Source organism: Desmodus rotundus, chromosome 8 (genome assembly GCF_022682495.2).
Source record: "Desmodus rotundus isolate HL8 chromosome 8, HLdesRot8A.1, whole genome shotgun sequence".
NCBI classification, from domain to species: Eukaryota; Metazoa; Chordata; class Mammalia; order Chiroptera; family Phyllostomidae; genus Desmodus; species Desmodus rotundus.
In genome coordinates this window covers 6,932,053-6,949,843 of record NC_071394.1, presented here as the reverse complement: position 1 = coordinate 6,949,843, position 17,791 = coordinate 6,932,053, and the positions used below count along the sequence as shown (strand labels likewise).

The window sequence follows — 17,791 nt, the reverse complement described above, 5'->3', positions numbered from 1 at the left end:
CAGAAAGCCCAAAAGGATCATGTCTTAGAAGTACGGAGCATAATGCAGGTCTATGGATTACAACCCAGCATTGTGAGCAAAACTAAAACAAACGTTCTCTAAATAAGCCTTTTATAGGATCAAGGTGCTGATGATCACCAGCAATTTAACTGGGTACTAGGATAAAACACAAAACACTTCATAGGAAAATAACAGAATCCAGAGTCTTCACAACATAAAACTCACAATGTCTACCACGCAAACAGAAATGACTAGACATGCAAAGAAAGAGAAAAAATGTAGCTGAATATCAGGAGAGAAAATGAAGAGAAAAAGAACCAGAGGTAACTCAGACGTAGGATTTAGTACAGAACAACTTCAAAATAAATATTATAAATACATTCAAATCTATAAAAAAGATGGATAAAATGAGTGAAAAGATGAAGAATTTCAGGGCTGATACAAATTCTAAAATGAACCAAATGGAAATCCAAGAACTAAAAAACAAAGTATCTGAAATTAAAAAAAAAAATTAGATGACACTAGTAACAGATGGACACTGCAGAAGAAATGAGCAGATAAACCTGAAGACAGGTAAGGAGAAACTATCCAAACCAAAGCACAGAGCATATACAAACTAAAAATAAAGTTTCAATGATCTGTGGGACAATATCGAACAGTGGAACACAGATGTAACTGGAGTCTCAGAAAGAAAAGAGACACATATAAGAATAAATGAAAAATTGGAAAAAATTTGGCAAAAACTTTTCTAGCTTTATTGACAACAAGCTTTCTAGCCACCAATCAGGGGTTAAATCAGCATGAGCCCAAGATGGAAACATACATTATAAAAAAATTAACTCATTTAAAAATTGAGAGCCCTCACTCCAGACCAGCAAAATGCAGAAAATGTACATGCAACACCCCCCACCCATAGCTTCTTATTTCAAGTGAGAGTATTTGAGCCAACAGACAAAATATAAAAATTGAAAGTTCCCAGAGTCTACAGCTCTAAGATTATTCTGCAAAGAGATTTCAATTTTTTAAAGACAGCATTTTAAATTCCTCCAGATGTATCCTCACATAATTTGAGGATTCCTACTCTCCTGAACAAGTATACTCCCTTTTGGAAAAAGCCTCCTTCCTTGACCAGTCTACAGGAACTCATTATTTCAATTTGTTTTCACCTCTAATGGAGTAGAAATAGACCCACAAGAATGCAACGTGCCTTGAAAGCCCCCAAACTGTGGACTGCTCAAACCGCTAGCACTATCGAAAGGTGTTCACAGATTTTTAATTTAAAGCCTTCTCCTAGGGGCTTAGAATTAGTTGTTTTTTTTTACTAACGTTTACTTTAATTAAAAAAATACACAAATACAGAAAAAATTTCTGAAACACCAGTTGCTCTTTGTATACTTTTTGACATTTATGCTTCCATCTCTTTCTACTCTAATTCCAACCTACTTTATATCTTACTTATTTGTAGTAAGAAACTTTTTCTCCTCACTGGATCCAGAGGATTAAAAATGACACCATGGTAAGACACCAAACCATTTCCAACTCTAGCTAAAATCAATTTCATACTCTACATTTAAATCTGAGAATGTGTTAGCTAAAAAAAAGTAAAGTTACTTGAATATGAAAACATTCACTTTCTGTCACTGATGAAGTTAAGTTAGCAGGTTACCTTTAAAAGTACGGTTTCATCATACACTATGAGCTATTACTTAAAATAGATAAATTAACAAAATGAAAACCTGGGCAAACATATAAAACTACTGACTATGTAATTCTAATCGAAAAGCGGGGGGAAGAGGGGAGGCGATGAGAAAGCCAATGCTTTCTTTCCGGGAGTGAATTTTACCAGTTGCATATGATCGAAATCATGTCTGTAGTATCGTATCAAAATTTTTAACATGTTGACATTGTTTTCGTGTTTTGTTAGTATTTTATTAAGGTACTGCTTTTTACTTGTCCAAAAGAACAAAAAGCTATGGAACTGTTTATGACAATCTAGTTATACTTTGGAAGTAAGACTTCCTTTCCAAATATTATCTTGGAAGCCACCATAGACAATAAAAACACACACACATTTGGATTAGTGCGGAAAAATAATTATCAGAGGAAAGACCCGATAGCAGAAATGTCCTAGGTCTTTACTCCCAAGGAAAAGTGTGCCTGTGTGTGTTTAGGCAATAATACATCTGTACAAAAAGATGAGAGAATTCGACTTACGCAAGCCGTCCGACAGTACAACAGACTTGGTGCACCCATGCTTACTCTGAGTCATTCGTCTCTTCCATTTTGTGAAAGCGCAGTACGGGGGTGTCAAACTCAATTTCACCGGGGGCCACATCAGCCTCATGGTTGCCTTCAAAGGGCTGAAATAATTTTATGACTGTATAAATGTAACTACCCCTTAACTGTTAAGCAGTTGAAATTACATTTGGCCCTTTGAAGGCAACTGTGAGGCTGCTGTGGCCCCCGGTGAAAATGAGTGTGACAGCCCTGGTGTAGTGGGTATCGCCTTGTTTTATTTAACAGCACCGACAAGCAGTAAGCTCTTCTTCCTCACAGACACTGACTGACACCAGGCCTGCGGCACGTAAGCACATGCCCGTGTTTGCAGAACTGCTATGCTGGCCAGTCCCGTTTCTACTGCTGTGACCCGGGGTCTCACACGAAGATTGAGAGCAAGATGTCAGCCAGGGCTGCAGTCACCTGAAGGCTGGCTGAAGCTGGCAGGAGACCTCTCTCTACGGGGCTGCTTGGGTGTCCTTACAACATGGTGCTGGCTCCCCCAAAACCAATGATGGGGGTGAGGGGTAGGTGGGGGGGCACCCAGGTGGAAGATCTCTCTTCTATGAAGTGGCCTTGGAAATCGCACGGCATCATTCCGTTCATTCAAAAGGAGTTCACAAGGCTGGCAGGCATTTGTGAGGAAGAGAACTATGCTTTGTCTTTTGAAAAAAGTGTCAAAGACTGCAACTCATTTAAGAGCCTCTACAAGTGTTCAAGAATCGACTAGCTTTCAAAAGCATGTGCTAGGGAAGAGGAGGAGGGAGCAGGAGTGGGTGTGGAGGGACACCTACAGCAGGCGAAGTTTCTAAATGATAATCTATTTCTCAGATTAATCAACGTCAAGCCTTCAAAACCTAGAAACAACACAGAAAAACTGAAAGGCTTGGGAAACATTCCCTTGATTCAAGCAGTCCACAGAATTCAGTTTTTGTTTTTTTTTTTTTTTTAAATGTCCTACACAGCAGGGAGAGTAAGAGAAAGAGACAAATTCCCAAAGCCATTTCAAACTAAAGGACGTCCATGGAGATAATTTGTTTTTGTAATAAAATTTCTGCGATTGCAGTGTTTACTAATTAATGCTGATAGAACTCGTGTGTAACAACAAGAAGATATTTTAAGAGTAAGTGCCCCCACCGATCTCTACCATCTTTCGAATCATCCAAGGTGGGGAGGCGGGGCGGGGTGGGGAGTGGGGGGTTGGAAATCTCAGACCAGAAAAATAGAAATGCTTCTTAAATCTTTATGGAACATCAGATGGGTTTCGTGTCACTTAAGTACTGTGAGAAAACAAGAAAATTATGAAAACACATTGGGAAACAGATATCAGGGTTCGGCCTCTTGTGGCTTCTTTGGACGAGGCCAAAACCCCTTGGATGGGAACAGCTTGGATTCCACGGAGCCTGTCTCATGGAAAGATCTGCAGCGCCACTGTTTTACTCATCCAGCTATTTTTTAAGAATCAAATGTCACAGTGCTGCCCACACAGCTGACCAGAAACCCGGGTGTGTTATAGTCATCGGTGACCAAAGTTATCCCATGGGTTACATTGCTGGGAGGTTACACTGTGATCCGTTTGTTCATGACTACTCACAACTCGTGAGCACTTAACAGCCATTCACGGAAAGCTCCTCAGGGACCTAGCCAGCCAACAAGGGGCAATTCAGTCCACACTTGTTGCGCCCCTGCCGCGTGTCAGGTAGGTGGAAGATGGGCAGAGTACCTGTAAACAGCGAAGAAGGAGTCGGCTAGGTTCTCGTTGCATTCCTTGCTGCTGTGGCATCTGCCGAAGTTAGTCTGGCTCTTTAGGCTTCTGCCTCGTTGTCTATAACATGGGGATAACAGAGACCTCCCTCATAGACTCACCTGGCTTAACCTATAGAGCGTCAACCCCAGGCGAACGCCCTGTCCTCCAAGAGGTACTCCCCTTAGTGCCCTCCCCCAGCTACACCGGTCCCTCTGGTCATTTCCCTCTGTACGTGTCGGCTCTCGACAGCACTTCCCGGTTCCTAACTCTCAATCCCTTCCCGTTTGATGACCGGATTAACACTTCCCTCCCACTGGACTGTGACGTTCACAAGGCAGAGATTCTGTCTGATTGTCCAATGTACCCAACATCCAGAATAGGAGCGTGTGACAGGTGCTCAGTACACATCTGCTGAATGCACTAACAAACTATGGTGACAAACACACAAAGTACGCAGACGAAAGACACGGGACCAGTCCTCACCGGGGGCTGACAGGCCAGGGAAACGATCCTCTACTGTAGCTGCACATTCGAATCACCAGGGAGGAATTTCATTGTAATCCTGAAATTTCATTTTAACACCTGGGCCCTACCGTGGAACAATTCCAGGTGTGCGGGCCTGAGGGATCCCCGTTTTGTGTTTTCAGAGCTCTTCAGGTGATTCTAAAGAACAGCCAGGGTTGAGACTCACTGGTCTGGTGCAAAGGAGACGGGTCAAGAACTGCAATACGCTGGGATATACGTTCTCCTACACCAGCAAAAGACCTTCCTGCGGCGGTGGAAATGCCCTGTGTCTGCACAGCCCAATACTGTAGAGCTGGTCCCCTGTGACTCCTGGGCACACAGCACGTGGCTACTGAGATCGAGGACCTGAATTTTAGTTTTTTATATTAATGAATTTAAGTGTGAAACACTACCATATGTGACCAGAATATCAGATAGCACAGACCTAGGTGAAGAACACAGGAGCGTTAATCCAGATGAGGGGGGGCGTGGTGGGAGGTGGCCAAAGCTCACTTAGCTATGGCCCCAACCACGAGGAGAGAACAGTCTGGTGAAGGAAATGGCAACCAAACTGTGCACACAGCCCTGGAACTCTCCACCCCGCACACACCCAGGCACAACTTCTCCTTTCAGCCCTATCCAGGACAGCTGTAACCAAGGAAACCTGTTTAAAGGACAGGTGATGTACTCCTCCCCCACCTCACCCCACCCCAGGTAAAAGAGCCTTGCATGAGCTGCTGAATGACGTGGCTGTGTGGCAAAGGGAAGAAGAGTGTCCCGAGCAGAGACACTGGAATAAAAGCAGTCACATGGAGCCCCACACAGGGTCTCCCTTCTGAGGCTCATAGGCTGAGTGCCTGGAACACAAAGCATAGCATCATGGAGAAGTGACACAGACTCCTGAGCCCGGTGACAGCTCAGGAAGCTCTTTATACCATCAGACTGGCCCCATGTTATCTGTAGAACGACTGAGTTAACACAGAGAAGGAACCCATGCTATGGCTTCAGCTGCCATTCCCCCGTCAATCGGCTGGCGAGCATCTCCTGTGTGGCAGGCGGTTCGTTATAGGCCTTAAATATGACTTCATCTTGTCCAGACCATACCCTGCAACTTAGTTATTATTTTCTCATTCTACAGCGAGGCAATTTAAGTGTCACAAGTTAAATAACGTACTTGGCTTTACAAGTGGTGGCAAAGCTAGGATTCAAACTCAGGTCTACACTACCTTTCTTTTTTTATAAAGCTGTAGAGTATTCTATTATATAATATACTACTGTTTACTCAACAAATCCCCATTTATTTGCTGTTTTTCCAAATCATAATCAATGCTTCAATGAGCCTACCTGGATATAAATTTTAAACACTTTTATTAGTGAATAATACACATACATATAAAAAGGTATGTAGATCCTAAGTGCAGCTTTTAATAAATTATCAAAGAGTGAACATAGTCATGTAGCCACCCCTCAAACCCAGAAACAGAATAACACCAGCACCGCAGAAGCCCCACGTCACCTCCTAGCTCTACCCCACTCTCCTCCCCAGATGGCTGATATCCATCAAGGCCTCTCACGCAGTGGGAGCTCATGAAAGCGAGGCTAAGACAGAAGCTATAAATTGGGTATATAATTTAGGCCACAACTTTAAACAACACTTGGTTACTATGTAACTAGACAACTATCATTTGTCTGCCTTAATTAGAAGTTAGTGTTTTATTGGATGTAAAGAAATGAGAGAGAGGTACCAAGGAACCGGTGTATAAAAAGTGTTAACAATTACGATTATAGAGTGTCGCAGGCCCCAGGGCTTTAAAGAAAGCAAGGGACTATTCAGCTTGCCACTCAGAGAAGCCAGGACGCCCAGCTCTGCTAAAGAGAGGGAAGCCAGAAAGTATGGAGGGCAGAGTTTGGCTTTTTTCAAAGTTCCTTTCAACGCTGTACTTTTATGGCGATCATGAATAAAAACACAAATAAAATATAATATCCAGAAAGATATAAATGCATGGCACTTGCTACACTCTCAAGAGGTGGTAGGCTCTTTGCAGATAGTAACTCATGAAGTCCCTTCAACAACCCGTTTTTACAGGGGAGAAAATGAACGTTCAAAAAGGTGAAGAAACCGTATGGGGCAGGGCGAGAAGGCAAACCTCCATCTGCCCATCTTTGAAGCCTGTGCCTGTTACTTTAGGTCCTGCGGCCGTCCCCATGGGTTTGTTATTTTATAGACAAATGATTTCTTAAAAGACCTGACCTCTGGGGACAGGAGCTGGTACTGCAAAATGACAAAAGGTGTCAGGAAGAGACCTTGAAACTCCTTTTCTGTTTGCAAGCCTCTCCTTCCCTGGGGTGCTGGAACCTTAGAGTGGTTCCCTGTTGTTTATCTTGATTTGGTTTACTTCTTATCCACGACACCGTACTCTGCTTCCAAGGTGATAGAGTCACTGGACCAAAATGAAACTGTTTAGTGACCTGGTGTGCCCCAGGCTGGCTCGTCCGCCCAAGGTCTCCATTCCGTGTTGCTTGCCCTCTTCCCCTCTAGCCCTCACCCAGGCCTGTCAGCAACCTTGACTTTCAAAGCGGACAGGTATACTCTGGAAAGAAAAGGTCCTCATGTGTTTAGCTGAGGCCACTGAATTACAGGCTGCCCAGCTTACACATTTTAGATATCTCGTACGTCAATTGCGGTAAAATCACCTACAATTCTACCAAGTATTTGAATTAAAAAAAAGTTTTTCAATGACAGTTGACATTCAGTACTATATTTGTTTCAGGTGTACACTGTGGTGGTTAGACATTTATATAACTTACAAAGTCATTCCCCACCTACTAAGTTCTTAACATATAATACAACCCGCTGCAAGTAACGTTTTCTTGTTACTTTGGAAGTAGTAACAGGGTTGGACTGACAGGAGAGAGAGGAAAAAAAAAACCAAACTGAATTTCTTTGACCTACTGATTTTTCCATTTGGATCAAGTCCTCTATAAGATGCTATGTCCTTAGCATCTTACAAATAATGGAGAAAACTGGACACATTGTACATAATTCATGTTATCTGCGTTGTCAAGTACTCACCTTGACCAGAATTATATATTGCTTTTACAGACTTCTTCACCTTCTGTAAGGCAGTTCTATCTTGGTCTAGCGCCTAAAAGAGAAAAACAGAGGGGGAAAAAGATGTTGAAAAACTTGGTAAGTTAAAAAATAAGTATTCATTTGGAACTACATTAGCAAGAGCGTACTGACGTGTTTATTAACAATGAACTGTTCCAGAGGCTGGAAGTGCCATGGGCTGACTGGTTGTGTTTTCGGGATAAATGCAGTCATTCCACAAAGCTCAGTGTTGAGGGAGGTGGATAATGTGGCCCCCGGTCAGTTATCATCCTAAGCTATACACAGGAGAGAAAATAAATACAAGACGCCTAAGAACTCCTAAGTAAGAAGAGAGCCGCCTCACTCTCTAGGACACTTTTCAAGTGGGGAAGGGAAAAAGACAAGCTGAACAAGCGGATGACACAGACCCAGGGAACAAAGCTCGTCTTACCCTAGAAGGGTGATTTCAGCCAGAAAGAAAATACTTCAGGGTTTGTTAACAAGTAGGAGGGACCAGAAGAGCTTTTCATAGCACTTCTAAATCTGAGGATCTCTTGTGGAGTTAAAAAAAATGTACGGCATAGTGACAGTTGCATTTTAAAATTCCCTTTACTAAAAAAGCACAGCATGGAAAAAAACGCTACCATGATGCTGGAACTGGACTTCAAATGACAGGGTGAATCAAGACATCAGTCCGCTAGCGTTGGAAGTGGGGGGAGGGGCCAGGGGCTTGTCACTGCTGTCCTTAACCCAGGTGATGAAGGCACAGCTGCATTCATTCCCTTGTGAAAACTGTACACTGTTTGCATAGTGTACATTACACTCAAAACCAAGTTTTTAAAAAAGGCTGTATTCGCTGTAGATACACACATGGCACCCCTCTCTGCCTGCCCAAGAAGATCCGTGATGCACGTGCTGGAGACCCTGGATGCTGCGTCAGGGTTAGGGAGGCACAAGCAGTAACGGCAGGAACAACGACAAACTTGTATATGTCAAACTTAAAAACAGTAAATGCGCACGCATGACCATTACATCAGCTAAATCTCGAAGCTTCAGATGAGAAGACCGAAGCCCCCTGAGGTTAACTACTCGTCTCCCTGAAGGTTGCACACGGAGGGAGTTGTAAGGGGTGAACGAAATGGCATCGGGCCCCCCTTTCTCCTGGAAAATGGTCTTTACCTCTACCGCAAACACGTGGTGCAGTTGGGTGCTGCCCCTCCTTTGGCCCCTGTTCTCTGGACACCAGTGGCTGGCCCAGTGGACACATGACTCATACTGGGCTCAAGCTCCTTCCTAGGACTTTCGGGCTTGGGGGGAGCAGTCACAACGTGCAGTGTCCCTCCGGTGAGATGGGCCTGCGGCCCAGCGGTGGTCACGTTTCCAGATGTGTGGAAAAACGCGACTGGGCAGAATGACGTTACCAGAGACACGGTATGCACAGGGTGCAGGCTGCTTCCAGCTGTCCCCAAGGCACATGTCACTGCTAACCTCCCTGCAGACTGAGTACATGAGACAGCAAATATCTTTGGTTCTAGGCTAGATGAAGTTGGGATTCTGTCACTTGTAACCCCAGAGCTAAGGTTTACTGAGTGAGTACTTACTACACCAGACATAGGCTTGGTACAGAAGACATACAAAGTAGATAAAAAATATATATGCTCTCATTATCTTTTCTCTTTACACGGCACCTTCACAAAACCCCTGCATTTTTCAAATAAGGAAACAGGGTAGGACAACTTCAATAATATTTGTAGGGAGGGAGGGAAGAAGGTAAAGATTTACTACCTCGTCCGAAGCCACAGATCCAGAAAGTGCTCAGGTCACATTTCACACTAACCACCAAATCCAAAATCTAACGGGATGCTGGCGTGAAAACCAGTGTTCAGACTGCAAGTTTAGCACTATTTCCACATTACGTCACGTCTGTGTCCTACCTGTACCTCCATTTAATTTTTATTTTTATTTAAATTCGTTTTTATGTCTATACGTCATAAAGAGCTACCATAAATGGATAACCAGGATCACTATCCATGAACAGATGACACCCTAAAAATGACTATGTATCTCTAACTATACGAATGCTGATTAGATCATGTCATAGCACACCAGGGATCCCGCATGTTACGCTGAAGCAAACAGTGTTTTATGAGACAGTTTCAGGGAAGAGATCAAGTTGGAGTTATTTCAAAGATCTGAGATTTGTACTTTAGGAAAAAAGAGGGAAGATAATAACATTTTAACAAATGCTTACTGTGAACCATCAAGGGTGCCAAGATTTACCTAGGTTTCCTCAATTTTCACAAAACCCTCTGAAATAAGTACTACGATAAAATTCATTTGTTTAGACGAAGAAACAGGCTTTGCAAGTTTAACTTGCCCAGTGTGGCAGAGCTGGGATTTGACAACCGAACCTGAGCTCCCGACCAAGACCTGGTCCTGCTTGGCACTGGCACCTGCGATGAATGGAACTGGAGAGAGTGTCATCTGATGCGGGGACTACCACCCGCTTTCAGAGACAAATTCGGGATAAAAAATTACAAGACATTTCGGTTGCCAGAGGTGTGTGAGGGAAAGAAAGAAATGCAAATGTGCGAATGAGCACAGATTTAAGAGATCAAACCCAATCCTTTGGTGACCTGCTTTTATAGCAACATTTAAAAAATAATCCTAATTGTCACCACTTCTTTTTTATATATAAACTATTGCCATTTTTTTTTTCCTGATGAAAAACCCTGGGCCTTAGAGAAGTTAAGTAGCTTGCCAAGTGTCACCCATCAAGTAAGCGAAGACGACCTCATCTCTGCTATTTCAACCTCGTCATTTATCCATTCTAGAAAGCGTGCCCATGTCTCCCATGGGTAGTCCCTCGATTATTTTTGAGGAAGGAGAAGATCTGCTTCTGGAAGAGAAGAGCCTGTCAGTTTGGCTCTGGGGAGGGACGGTCACACCAGGATGGGTGTAAGGGGACTCAATGAACGGGCACCAGTGTCCACACGCCGTTAAGAGTTACTGACTCCAAATGACAAAGGGCTGTGGAAGAGTTCAGCCATGACATTTCATGAGTCATTTTATGAGCTATCTGCTACCCTCCCTTTTTTTCCCTGGGAACAGTCTCAGAATTTATGTTGCATCTTTACCAACTCATCTATAAACTAATAGGGTGTCAAGTTCACATACTTACTTTCAAAGGTTATTAGAAACATCCGCATTTGACAGCTCCAGTCACAGTTAAGGCTGGGTGACACTTCTCTTTTTACACTCTGGTATTTGGCCACTGGCAAAAGAAGCCAAGGAAAATGCACTTGGAAGGGCTCCGTGTGTAAGAGAGCTCGGGGACACTGTCACTCAGTCAGACAGGCCCCCTCTAGAAACAGGCATGCCTCAATGTGCAGCAAAGCCATTCCCTGGGCTGCCAGACAAGCAACACCTGCAGTGACAGCCTTCGGAATGTCGTGTATGTAAACTTCAACAAGGGCTAAGAGAAAAGCGGCGTTCGATCTCTCAGCCCACGAAAGGTATGTTATGACGGCTGAACAGTTCAAAAGCGGGGGTGTGTGTGTGTGTGTGTGTGTGTGTGTGTGTGTGTTACAGAGAGAGAGAGAGAGAGAGAGAGAGAGAGAGCAGAGAGAGAGACATAGAGAGACAGAGAGAGAGGAGGAGGAATTAACAAATAAATCTAGGAGAATATGCGTACCTCTAATAATAGAATAGCATTATCCCTATTGAAAATTTTGCAAGACAAAAACTTCACATTCTATCCACCACTGAAGAGCAGAGACATTAACCTAGAAAAGCACTCCAGCCGGGACAAGGGCACTTCTGACTTTTACTTCACACCCAATCCTGACAAGTCTGGGCACCTGAACACACAGAAGATACAGGCTGCTGAGGGAGAGACTGCCAGAGAAACCACCACGCCGACAGAGGCATTATGTGAGAGCTGGCGACCAAAGGACTCAGGGCAACGATCCACACAGACACGAGGATGAACGATTCCTTAAGCGTCTGAGGCCGCGATGTTCTAGGGGCGCACAGGAATCCAGCTGTGCTTGCTCCCACTGCAGGCACTTGCACCAGCTGTTCCTCTGCTGGCACTCTCTTCCCTGGGCTCTTCGGATGACCAGCTCTTTCTCCCTGCACAGGCCTCAGACACAAAGCCCTTTCCTGTGAGAGGCCTTCCACTGTCCACCTAGAGCAGCCCACCCACAGCCCACCTGGCTACTCCATAACCCACCTCACTCTTTCCCCCAAGGCACTAGCACCCCGCAAATGATCCTATTCCAGACTTATTCACTTTCGTGATCCTTATCTCCCTCCACTTGTGTGACCTGTTTGTGACTGAATTCCCATTTCCAGTGCCTAGAAGATAGATAGATGGTAGACGCTCAAAAATGCTTAGGAAATGAAGTAACAAATGACTGAATAAATGAACTCTTCCGTATGCTCAGCTCCGCAAAACTGAAAAGTATGCCAAATAAGCCTTGCCTCGAAAATGGTTAAATAAAGTAAGTTCTGAACTCAAAAAACATGGCTGTCTATAATTCTTCCCCTAATGTTTTTACATAGCCAAAGTGTGAATGTATGTTCAATAGCACAGACCGAACTTACGCACTTAAGTTAGTTTTGTACCTTAATTGTTCCAACAACTGTCTTAAAAAACATTTAAGACAGAAATATAATACTCATGTTAAATAAGCAATGGCAGTACTATTGTTATTATCCAATAACGTCATTGGATAATATGCCATTATTATGATGTCACTGAACATTAAGATGTTCAATGTCAGAACTACTTTCTAAGTCTACGGCACCTTTGTTTCAATATATATGCAAGTGGAAAAAGCTGCTCTTATTCTGGGTAGATGTGATTTTTGAAAATAAGCATAACTCTTAAGAGCTAACTACTATGTGTACACTTACGGAGAAAGAAAGCAGTGGGTAACAATAAAATAACCGCACAGAACGTCTCAGAGATATGCTGAGGGGTCAGACCTCTCACCTGCCTTCCCGAGACACTGAGGATTAAATACACCAATGGATCTGCAGGCGGCCAGCACCCAGCCTTGCACAGTGCAGGCGCTGAGAACCTGCTGGCTATCTCTACCCTTACCTCTCAAGGTGCTTCTAAGGAAGAAACTCTTGAAATGCTTGGAGCAATCACAGCAGGACACCTCTGTAATAAGTACTCCTGCTAGCAAAGCGATTTCTTCAATGAAAAGAATTTTTACTCACTTGGAAAAAAAGGAAGTGTTTCCATTTTATTACTTTATAGTTGCACTCAGAGAGGCAATTTTGAAATTGCACTTTAATAGATGCATTTGCCCCATAATCACCACAAAGCAAATGCTCACCTATGTGTAAGTCTTTTCACAGGGAAAGCAAAGGGCAGAGTACTTGGGCCTCCTACTGGTGCAGACGCCGACTGCCCCAGCCTTCAGCTTGTTGAGCAATCATACTACCTTGCGTTTCGAGAGGCTGGATGCCTAATTCACATGCTCTGAGGATGAAACTGATACAAGTTCTCATGCCGCCTCACAGCCAAATCAATAAATTATTTATCCACCGTAAGGCCCCATGCATGACAATGTGTGAGTGTATGATTATAACATAAATCAGAAAGAAACCCAGAAAGTAATCCAATGTGATAAAGAAGCGCACTGTGAATAAAGGTGCCAGAAGAGAGAATGATGAAATAGGACTATTTCCTCAAAAACAGGAAGGGTTGGACTAATCATGCACGGGAATGTTTGCTCTGAGGATCATCAAACAGGGGTTTCTGTATCATTCGCTTGCTTAATCACATTAGTAACTGTACCTGGCGTATGCAGAACACTACTCTGCCAGGAACTGGTCTAAGTATGCAAACCAAATACTGCATCTACCTCTGCTTCTCCAGCTGCATGTCCCCCACTTCCACCTGCCAGAGCAAAACAACAACAAAACCTTCACTAGAATAATAAACAGGAGGCCTGGTGCTGTTTTGGATAACAGCAATGAAGGAAGTTATTCATAAAGTATTAATCCTTGCTGGCCTGGGGCTTTATCCACACTTCCCGTTACCAATCCCCTCTTTACTTCGTCTTTTAGGTGTCTAGGTACCCGTGTCTCTTCCCCTGTTCAATCAGCTAAAAGTTCTCAGAGATAATCCTGACGTTTCTTTCTTTGCATAGAAGATGCTCTGTAAGAATTTACTGAATTGAATGAAAGGAAAACGGGCGCACGCACGCGTGCGCGCACACACACACACACACACAAGGGAGAAGGAATGAATGAATCCATTGTCACAAGAGTAAAACCCAGGTCCTCGCTGCTGCCTGCAAGGCCCTCTGTGCCCCAGCCCGCTGCCCTGATGTTGGTTCCCACACTCCCCACTACTTATGCCTACTCCACGCCCACAGTTCTTTTGAACCCACCCAGCTCGTTCCCACCTCAGAGCCTCTGCAACTGCTGACCTCTCTGCTGAAATGCTTTTCTCAGAACTCTCCCCGAGATCTAAAGGGGCCTGGCCTGCTCCTTCTCTCTCTCTCTCTTTTTTCAGCTTTCAGCTCAAGTGCTGGAAGCAGAGCCCCTATTCATTTGTGATTCTCAGTGCATGGGGCACCGAGAATCGTCCCGTGTGACAGCTATCCAACACCAGTGTCACAGTGAGGCTCAGCCCCAGACTACCAGCACAGACACCCTGCAGACAGGCAGCAGCAGCTCATAGGAAAGGAAGCAGAGATGTTATCATTTGTTAGTTTCAAGATTAATATGAATTGAATGAGGCTGCTACACAAGGGGAAATGATCAACCTAAAAAAAATTTTAATTTGCATAATGCAGCCAAAAAATGGAAAGTTGACATGTCATCTACAAAGATAGGTTTTAAGCCATTTACCTGTGCTATTTTAGTCTATACAAAGGGTCCTTCAGATGCAGGTTCTCCTGTGTTCACACAGATTTCATTCAGAAACATTTCCAGTCCTCTATTCTATCTATGGCTGAATGGCCGCTTGGAGGAAAATTTAAGCCAGGGCAGCAAAGACCTGTAGATGCTGAACTACTAAGGGTTTGGGCCCCACCTGAGAAGTCACTTCACAGTTCAGATCTGCAGTGATGATTCCATGGTGCACCTTCAGAAATACAGCCTGAACATTCTAAGGACCGAGTCCATCCAGGCAAGAAAATACCACCAACCTATCACCTGCCCAAGCCATAGAAAAGGTGCTGCAGAAAACAGTCATTCACGAGAGCCCACTCCCCTGTTTCTGCAGGAACTACCAGTGGTGGGTGGGCACATCCCCAGGGCAGGAACCCTGCTGGGCCCAGAGCCTCAGAGGCTCAGTACACACCACCAGTCAAATGAACCTGCCTCTCTGTGAAGTGTCTAGAATTAAAGGTGTCAAAAACAAGGCGGGTAGAAAACGCTCAGGTTTATTTCTCACGTGCTATTCACTTTAAGAGCTCAAGTGTTTACTGCTATTGCTGGAAGGAAGCGCCATCCTAACTAAGATCAACACAGCAGCAGGAACGTGCATTTCTGACTTGGGGACCCGTGTAGAAACATTCATTTCTCATCTCCCAGGGCTCCTCCTGCCTTCCCAAAGTCAGTCACACCCATGAGGCATCAGTGATGAGGGCCGAGGGCTGGGATGAGACACACTGCCCTCAATGAACCGCCCTGCAGCTGCAGAGGAAGCCTTCCAGAGAGAGGCCCCTATGAAACGCAGGCAAAGGAAGCTGCCCCTAGTGCAGGGCCTGTCTCCCCTGCACGGTGCCCCCTTCCAGAGGCAGGAGCAGGCCCAGAGAGGAAGTCACTGCCCTGAGTGAGGCCGGCGCGAGTGGGAAGGCGGAGGTCGCTTTCATACTCAATACTCTTTTTGCTAAACCCGCTGCCTCTCGCACTGTGAACAGAGGAAGTGGAACATTCACGACCCCTGAGGTGAAGCCTGCCTTCACAAAGAAGCTTCCATGGGTTCTGCAATGGACCCCACCCCATCTCTAAGGCCTGAGCTGTGCCTTGCTTTTCTTTGTGAAGCTCGTTCTCTGCACGTGGAAGGCTAGAACCCTTGCTGGCCCCATGCCATCTGGCACTGGTTACCACCGGGAGACAACGGTTCTACGTGGTCACCAATATTCTGGCATCCACCATCACTTGTTCACAGGTGTTTACCCCTTGACTTGGAAGAAGCAGGGCCTGGTCGGGGAGCCAGGTGCCCCTTTGAGACGCGTGCTGCCAGGGCTAACAGCACAGGCTCTGAGCCCTGGAGACCTGGCATCAACCACTTCCTACTTGGCTCCGTGGGACCGTGGTCAACTCAGTCATTCCCTCTGATCCTCATGCCTTCCTCTCTCAGCACCTGGCACAGACAAGTGTTTCTTTCTTCTCTTCCTTTCCCTCACTGTCCTCGGACTTTTACACTGACTGACTCTCGCCTCCCTTCCCCTGCTTTTGATGTTGAGGATAAAAATAGCATTGATGTGGCTTCTACATAGGATCGATCTTACTGTTCACAGCAACCCCTGAGGAGGTCCTGTTACCCCTATTTTATAGAAAAGAGGATGAGGCACAGACTGGCCCTTGATCCTGCAGTTAGTCAGAGGCGGAGTCAAGGTTCAACCGGAGTCTCCCTGACCCGAAAGCCTGCCTTTAGAAGCACCGTGTTCTCCAGCCTTCCAACCAGACACAGTGGGGGCCAGAGGAAGGGTGCCTTCAAGAAAACCAAACCAGCTCAGGACTTAGGAACCAGGCAACCCAACCACTTCAGAGTCCTTTACCCCCTCATTGCAGGGATCCTCTGTGAAGGGGAAGGGAGACAAAAAGCAAACTGGGGAGAAGTCGCTGGGGCTGCCCACCTACCGCCTCACATCAGTCCCTCGGCTAACTCTTGTGCTTGGGCTGGCGGGTATCAGTCAAAACCATCAGGAAGCTTAGCTTAGCTCCACTGCTTCACTAACTGAGAACCACAGACTAGACACTGGGCATCATTTGCACTGAAACTGATTGCTGGCATGTGCACCCGCACACAGAAAACAGCATTAACATTAATAACTAATCTCAATAACACATGGGGATGCACAGGCTTGTGAAAGTTTCTAGGAACACTTTAAAATGTCAGCGACTTATTGAAAAACACTCTTGAGGGTGATTGGTAGAAAATTCCTTAAAAAGAATCAGCTGGCTTATCCTTGGGGGTCAGCAAAGAAAACAGGAGCTAATCTTAAGAAGAGAGCCAAGCCCTGGCCAACGTAGCCCGGTTGGTTAGGGGCATCGTCCTGTAACCAAAAGGTTGCAGGTTTGATCCCTGGTCCAGGTGCATATGGGAGGCAACTGATCGATGTTTCTCTCTTGCATTGAGATGTTTCTCTCTTGCACAGATACTTCTCTCTCTCAAAAAGCAATGAAAAATGTCCTTGAGTAAGGATAAGAAAAAGAATTTTTTAATTAAAAAAAAAAAAGAAAAAAACAAAGAAAGAAGAGGGCTTAGCTTCTCCACCTGGTATTTCTAACCCAGCTCTAGCCCACAGAAAGGTCTCTGGAGTGTGTAGTCCTTGCTGAGAAATGGGAGGAGGATGGAGAGGAGGACCCACAGATGGGGCTTGTCCATCCATACACACCTCTGGCACTCAGATGCCAAGGTCCGCACTAGATGAGGAGATACCTGGCGAAGAAGAGACACCTTCCTTCTTCAAGGTGGGGAGAAAAAAAATCGAACAACTACACACCAACATTTCTAAGGAGAGATGTGCTTGGTGTTTGGAGCCTCAAGGAGACCAGGTGCCAGAAGCAAGCAGCCACGTGGAAGATCAAGGGATGCACCAGAGCCAGGTCATGCTGGGAGGAGAGGCCACGGACAGGAGTTAGGGTTTTATTCTGAGGGCAATGGTTAGTTGAACACAGAGCCAGTGGGGTTTTAGAAGAACAAGGTGATTAGTCCTGACCTTCGAAATAACAGCTCATGTGCTGGGAATGGAAAGAACAGGGCTGGAAAGGGAAGAGCCAATGAAGCTGGGTATTTCACAAACAGAACTTCTCTTTTAAGTTATTTCTGTTGTGGCTCAATCGACTTCCTCCTCCAGGACCATACCCCGCACTTCAGGCTTCCTGCTAAAAGAAGCCTGTCCCCTCCACACCCATTCAGCACCTCAGAGGATGGCACCAGGAAGCTCAGCCAGGCCTCCTTTATCAGCCTC

The 17,791-nt window shown here is 45.1% G+C and overlaps 1 protein-coding gene across 4 annotated transcripts in view; it reads right to left on the bottom strand.

The window, feature by feature from the left end:
• The window catches only part of ASAP1 (ArfGAP with SH3 domain, ankyrin repeat and PH domain 1), a 275,799-nt gene that overhangs the window by 111,348 nt on the left and 146,660 nt on the right, over positions 1 to 17,791 (bottom strand). For all 4 annotated transcript variants that reach the window (XM_053929547.2, XM_053929546.2, XM_045204925.2 and 1 more), the window contains one exon: positions 7,602 to 7,674. In XM_053929547.2, the coding sequence (XP_053785522.1) occupies positions 7,602 to 7,674 (73 nt within the window). The remainder of the gene's footprint in view (positions 1 to 7,601; positions 7,675 to 17,791) is intronic.